This window comes from Cuculus canorus, chromosome 6 (assembly GCF_017976375.1).
Source record: "Cuculus canorus isolate bCucCan1 chromosome 6, bCucCan1.pri, whole genome shotgun sequence".
Classification (NCBI taxonomy): Eukaryota; Metazoa; Chordata; class Aves; order Cuculiformes; family Cuculidae; genus Cuculus; species Cuculus canorus.
The window spans coordinates 39,990,816-39,998,001 of record NC_071406.1 but is presented as its reverse complement, the minus strand read 5'-3'; the positions used below and the strand labels follow the sequence as shown (position 1 = coordinate 39,998,001).

General features: G+C 52.1%; 1 protein-coding gene across 1 annotated transcript; it reads right to left on the bottom strand.

Moving 5' to 3' along the window:
- Nucleotides 1–916: 916 nt before the first annotated feature.
- Nucleotides 917–6,676, bottom strand: LOC104067396 (interferon lambda-3-like). The gene is made up of 5 exons (XM_009570129.2): nt 3,322–6,676; nt 2,981–3,058; nt 2,284–2,427; nt 2,116–2,196; nt 917–1,701 (listed from the first exon to the last, which is right to left on the bottom strand). Exons 1-5 carry the CDS (start codon nt 3,481–3,483, stop codon nt 1,606–1,608), a joined length of 561 nt encoding a protein of 186 aa, XP_009568424.1. The 5' UTR covers nt 3,484–6,676; the 3' UTR covers nt 917–1,605.
- Between the last annotated feature and the right edge of the window lie 510 nt (nt 6,677–7,186).

The following is a 7,186-nucleotide window of genomic DNA, read 5'->3' as shown; positions in this document are numbered from 1 at the left end:
CCTCCAAAAATATATGCACACCAAGCAAGAAAACCACATCTTTCATGTTACAGATCTCTGCATTTTCATTTCATCTCCCGAAAATGTATTACATATTTACTCTCTTTCAAGAAATCATTAATGTATCTCCACGCCTCATTCGCATGCACAGTTGGTCTTTTGAGTGGTCATGAGGATCCCTCCTGGGGTCCAAAGATGAAGGCTCGAAGTCTTCCGCATTGATAAAGCTTTCAACCTTAGGGGGGTGCAGCCCAAACTTTTAAAAAACACGATCCTTTTCTGCTGGCACAGCAGAGCAGCTTTCCTGTTTCCTTATCTTGCGAGATGCCTGTTCCTTGGACAATGGATCCCCCTTAGAAAAACATCTCTCAAGGCACATACTACTATAAGATATACGAGCTTAGACAATTGCTATTAATCAACACACAAACTTAAACATTTGCCATTTATCGGTAGGCTGATGGGCCCTAAAAGCTGGTGAGCCTGGAGCCCTCAAGGCAGGTGCTCCATACCTGTCCCGTGACAGGGCACAGCGCAGAAGGGTCACCACCACATCATGTGGCTACATGCAGGTCAGCTGCAGAAGGGTTTTGTGTGACCTGTCCTTGGCAGATGCATCTGTGTTACACCTGAGCCACTGGTAGACGCACCTCATGTCCCTGGGCACCTGGAGGAGACACAGACGCAGGGATCTGGTTTAGTCGTGAACAGATAGAGCTGGACTCGATCTCAAAGATCTTTTCCAACCTAGCTGTTCTATGATATCCCTGCAGGGTACTTGCCTTCCATGTCTCTTCACTCATCAGACTCTGGTTTGGGGGTTAAATCATTCAGGGATCTCTTGAGAGCTCCCAAAATGGCCAAATCCAGAGGCTTGCCCAGCCTGTACCAGGATGCGAGCATCACTTTGGCCGTGGGCTTCTCCAGGCTTCATGCCCTGGTTTGTGCCACCCAACATGGGCATCCATCCAGGAGGCTCCTGTCTCTGAGGGTGCAGGGACAGTCCTGGCCACAACAGCACCCCCTGTCCCCAAGGGCAAAGCCTGGGGGGCAGTTAGGGTGCACCCCCAGATGGCTGAGGATGAACACAAGCTCATCCTGCTCATTCAAACGCTCAGATTTCACCTGTTTCCTTACTCCCTCCCCACCAACTCACCTTTCCGAAGGGACAGCATCATAGCTAAGTGTAGTAAAAACACACAACAGCTTGTTTATGGTACCTATTTTATTTTTCGTGTTAAATAGCATGTAAAAAATAATTTATCCAGGCAAAAGTACATAATCCAGTCTGTAATAAATAGCAGGTACAAAAATAGAATTCCTTATAAATAGCCAGTGTTTTGTAATCCAGCAAAACACAGACATCTAATAAATATTAAACCTTCATCGCCATTGCACAGAATCTTTCAGGAATGGCATTTTCTTACCTCTTCCTGAGCTATAAATACACAATAATTAAAAAGATTGTGGGGGGAAAAGTCTCCCTGAGCTCACATAAAGAAAAAGGCTTAAATAGGAAATGCAGCCCAGGGATGCAATAAAAGTCTTTTTTCCCCAGGTCTTCAGGACATCCTTTGGGGCTGGCAAGCACCAAGCTGGGCCAGACTAAGTGCACTGTTGTCGGAGGGCTGCACACCGCAAGTCATTCAGCATTTGGAAGACATGGAGGATGGCCGAGGCCTCCAGGCAGCCAGGGGTCTCCTGCATCAAAGAGAAGTGGTGGGTTAGCACCGGAGATGAGGTGTGGTGAGCCCAGCACAGCCATGTGGTCGCTCACAGCCCAAACCCCTCACCCTCCTGAATATAGAATCATAGAATAGTTTAAAGATCATCCAGTTCCACCCCTTGCCATGGGCAGGGACATCCCACTGGATCGGGCTGGCCAAAGCCCATCCAACCTGGCCTTGGACACCTCCAGGGATGGGGCAGCCACAACTTCCCTGGGCAGCCGGGGCCAGGGTCTCACCACTCTCATGGTGAACAAAGTTGCTTCTTTTAGTGAAGAAATTCCTCCCTATGTCTAGTCTAAATCTGCCCCTCTCCAGTTTATACTCGTTCCCCCTCGTCCTATCACTACAATCCTTTGTAAACAGTCCCTCTCCAAATAAGACTTACTGTTTCCTTGGCTGTCTGCAGCTTCTGCAGCCAGTGTCTCAGTTTCCCAGAGGGCTGGTGGGAAGGAGACTCCATGGACATCTGCAAGGAAAGCAGTTGTGTAAGGACCAGCACTGCCCCACGGCACTGCCTCCAGCACTAGGGGCGGGCGTTTTGAGGGACACTCACACAGACTCGCAGGTCTTCCCGGGCTTGGGTGAGAAAAGTTAGGGGCCGCTGGCGCGTCTCAGCGAACCTGGGGTCAGCAGGGAGCTCCAGCATGGTGGTGGCGAGGTCCAGCTCGGCTTCCACCAGCATCACTCTGTCAGGGACCTGTGGGCAGGAGCAGGGAATGGAGAACAAGTCTTGCAAGGAGCAGCTGAGGGAGCTGGGGTCGTTGAGCTTGGAGAAAAGGAGGCTGAAGGGAGACCTTATCACTGTCTACAACTCCCTGAAAGGAGCTTGTAGCAAGGTGGGTGCTGGTCTCTTCTCCCAAATGACAGGAGATAGGATGAGAGGAAATGGCTTCACATTGCACCAGGGCAGCTTCAGATTGGACATCAGGAAAAATTTATTCACCAAAAGGGTTCTCAGGCACTGGCAGAGGCTGCCCAGGGAGGTGGGGGAGTCCCCATCCCTGGAGGTGTTTAAAAGATGGGCAGATGAGGTGCTCAGGGATCTGGTTTAGTAGTGGAGAGGTACAGTTGGACTCGATCTCGCAAGTCTTTTCCAACCAAGCGATTCTATGATCTCTGTGAGGGACCTAAAGCACCGGGGCTGGAAATGGGGGTCTTGGAGACCTGCCCAGGGCGCAGATGGAGGCTGATGAGTGGTCCTGGCAGTGCATGGGAAGTACTGTTTTTCTACAGTATCACCTCGCTCTTACCGACAGCTCTGCTATCTTCCATTTCCGATGGAAGAGCCTGGTGTTGCATTTGCGATCTGACAGCAGCATGATCTCCTCCTGCAGGAATAATCCAAGAGAGAATGAAAAACTTATCCTGACTTTTGGTGATGATGTGCAAACCCAGTCAGCCTTGAGGGGTTTGAAACCAGGATGGAATTTGGCCCAGCATCCTGCTTGTCCCCAGACTCCTTTGGAAAGCATCCTCATCCCCAAACTGCCCTAGAAAACATCTGCCTTGTCACTCAGGGTCTTGAATTCTGCATCCGTGCTGCTTTGCTCCCCACCAGCCAACAGCATCACCCATTGCGAGCGGTACTCACAAACTGCTCCTTCATCTTTTGCACAGCCTTCAGCTCGTGGGGCACCGGGAACTGGTACTTGGAGAGGCTGCAGCTCTTCTTCACTTTGTCCATGGGGAAGGCAGCGCCAAGGCTGGCCCCCAGCACCAGTGCAAGCAGGGGGGTGAAGCTGAGCCGTAGCATTTTGCTGGTGAGAGTCTGTCGGTGAGCTGGTTATGATGGGTGGAGGGGACTGCGATGCAAGAATCCAGGGAGGATGAACCAGAGGAGCTTTGAGCTGGATCCACTATATGTCTGATGCAGAGCTGCCTGTTGGTGTTTCCACAGGGCTGCTGAGGCTCTGTTCCGTCACTGTGGCTGCTTCGCTGCTCCATCTCCCCGGGTTTTATATTGTCTGCCTGGTGTGATTGCGCTTTCAAGTTAGCAGGAAAATCCACGGTCTGTCATTTGTGGCAACAGGAAAGCGAAAGCAGTGGCAGAGGGAATCCCGTTGCTCCAGGTGCGGCAGGTGTGGGCAGCACCCGCCTCCCGCTGCCTGCTCTGCCAACTGTCTAGACTGAGTGAGTGCACCCAGCATCCCGGGACGTGGGGTGATGCTCAGGATGCCCTCGGCACATGCTCTAAAAGAGCGGGACACAGGAATGCTGATGCCACGTCAAGTGGTGCTGCAAGTGGGGGGAAGCTTGGGCACAACCCACCCCAGCACCACGCCAAAAGCTGCAGGAGACACCCAGGAACACAGCTCCACGGATACTGTGAGCTCCAGGCAGCCAGCAGGGTTTCAGTGCCTCAAGGCAGTGGCAGCTCGTGCCTCAGTTTCCCCATGAAAGGCACAGTGCAACAGCCGTGGCAGGGAGGAGGCACTGCAAGAGAGGCTGTAGGCATGAGTTTTCCGTATATATCACCCTGAGGGATCAGGGTCACTACAAAACCAGGAGAAAGGTGGAAGTGCCTCTTCTTCCACTCAAAGAAAATCTCCAGGTGGGATGCGGGGTTGTGCAGGGAGACGCGCGGGACTGCCTCCCAACTGCCTGCTGGAGCTGGCTGGGGTTTCCTCCCCATTTAGCATGGAAACACGGATATTATGTATTGTATAAATACAAAATATCACGTACTGACATCTCTTGACAGCTGGAATGATGCCCCTGCTCAGCAAAACTCATCCTTCCCCCAAGGCACCCTCCTGCGACACGAAGCCATCCTCCCTGCGCTTCTCATTTCATGCATCCAAACATTAAACATAATTAAGGCAATACCCGTATTTTGGAACTAAATGATCTTTAAGTTCCCTTCCAACCCAAACTATTCAACGATTCCATCTAAAATGCAAATACATGGTAAGGCAGCAACAGGCATAGATGCACTTTTTGGTGCCTCCTGTGGCCATAGAGGAACACTGCTCTGGGGGGACCCAGTTTTTAATGGTCATGTTTAGAAATAAACTGCTGAATTCGAGGAATCCACACAAACGAGAAAAGTTCAAACACAAGTTTGTGGAAAATACACCTACAGACAGGTAAACCGACATGGATGCACTCTCGTGGAGGTGGGCTGGGACCTCTGGACATCATGCAGTCCAACCCCTGCTCCAGCAGGAGCAGGTTGCCCACAACAATGCCTAGTTTAACTTCCTCCAAGGATGGAGGCTCCACAGCCTCTCTGGGCAACGTATTCCAGTGCCTGACCACCCTCATAGTAAAAAAACACCAAAACTCCTGTTGCAGTTAGATGGACTTTCATGTGTTTCAGGTTGTGCCCATTGTTTGCTGTCCTATCAGTAGGCACCACCAGGAGCTCCTGAGCCATCTCATCTCCAGGCTGAACAGCCCGAACTCTCTTAGCTTTTTCTCTTAGAAGAGATGCTCCAGACCCTTCATAGCCCTTTGTTGGAGTCTCTCCAGTATGTCCATGACTGGGGAGCCCAGAACTGGACCCAGCACTCCAGGGGTGGCCACATCAGTGCTGAGTAGAGGGGAAGAATCACCACCCTCACTCTGCTGCAAACATTTCCTAATGCAATTCCAGATGCCACTCACCTTATAGAATCATAAAGGTTGGAAACAGCTTCTAAGATCACACAGCCCACCACCACTACCACGACTGCTAAACCATGTCACAAAGTGCCACATCTACACAGTTTGTAATAGCTCTAGGGATGGAGACTGCACCACTGCCCTGCACAGCCTCTGCCAGTGCCTCACCACTCCTTCAGTAAAGAACTTCTTCCCAATATCCCATCTAACCCTCCCCTGGTGCAACTTAAGGCCATTTCCTCTCATCCTATCACTTGCTACTTGGGAGAAGACTTTTTGTTTTGGCACAAGAGCATGTTTCTGGCTTGTTTCAGTTGGTCCCCACCAGGACCTCCAGGGCCTTTTCTGCAGAGCTGCTTTCCAGCGAGGTGGCCCCTCAGCTCATCCTGGTGCCTGGGGTCCTTCCTCCCCGGGTGCAGGACCTTGCACTTCCTGTTGAAGAGCATCAGCCCATTTCTCCAGGCTGGTGAGATCACTCTGGAAGGCAGCACGACCCTCTGGCTTGTCCCCCGCTCCTCGCTGGCCATTGGCACGCCAGCAAGTATCTCTCACAGTGATGCCATGCTCTGCTGTACCCTGGTCCGCAGTGTGGGCAGCAAAGCCCCATTGCATTCGGCACAGCTCCTCCGAGCCGTGCTAGTGCCAGCTCCTGCCACCACAGAGGGTTTCTTGTGCCAGAACGGTGGCACAGCCAGCAATAATGGAGCCCCCTCCCCTGCTTCCCACGGCCCAGCAGGATTTGGACTTGCTCGAATCAAGAAATCCTGGGTGCGTGGGAGATCCCAGGCATGGAAGGTCCCAGATACGAGAAGGAAAGTGAAAACAAGGCAGTACTGCAGGCAGGGTTGGCACTGGGTGAGGCAATCACCCCATGACTCATCAGCTGCTACGTGGCATGAACACAGAAAAGCCTTAGCCCTAAGCCATGCCACCAGAGTCACAGAATTGAGTTGGAAGGGACCTTAAAAATCACCTAGTTCCAACCCCTGCCATGGGCAGGGACACCTCCCACTGGATTAAGCTGCCCAAGGCCCATCCAACCTGGCCTTGAACACCTCCAGGGATGGGGCAGCCACAGCTTCCCTGGGCAACCTGTTCCAGCGTCTCACCACCCTCATGGTAAAGCCTTTGTGAACAGTCCTTCTCCAGCTTTCTTGTAGCCCCTTCAGCTATTGGAAGGTCACTGTAAGGTCTCCTCAGAGGCTTCTCTTCTCCAGGCTGAACAACCCCAACTCTCTCAACCTGTCCTCCAATAGGAGGTGCTCCAGCCCTCTTATCTTTATAGCCTCCTCTGGACCCATTCCAACAGTTCCATATCCTTCTTATGTTGAGGATTCCAGAACTGGACATGGCAGATCAGGAAAGAGGAGCCCATTTCTTCCCAACCCTCTTTGGAGAGCCAGTCAGCTCATTTGGGAGGAACAGGATTGTGCTCAAGTGGCTGGTCCTGGAAAAGAAACGGGAAAACCCACCCCAGAGAGCCCTCAGAAGCCAGCTTTAAAATCTGACAGGGAGCCCTGCCCATGGTCCAGTGGCACCAGTGCAGGGGACATCAGGTGTCTCTGCTCTGCAGCCATCACAGGAGCCATCCCCACCACCCTGGGCTGCCACTGCCACCAGAGCACTGCCCCCTCATAATCCCTCACTGTCCCTCGGCACACGCGAGCCACAGCTTCAGGCTGGTTCATGGCTGCCACCAGCATGCCCGAGCTCATTGGTGATGCAATGCCTGGTGTTACGTCATGGTTGATCACCCAATGCATCATCCTAGGAGGTGTGCTGAGCATTCCACAGGTGCCAGAGAAGGGAGTGCTCTGTTAATTGCCAAGTTAATGATTTAAACAGACTGTTAT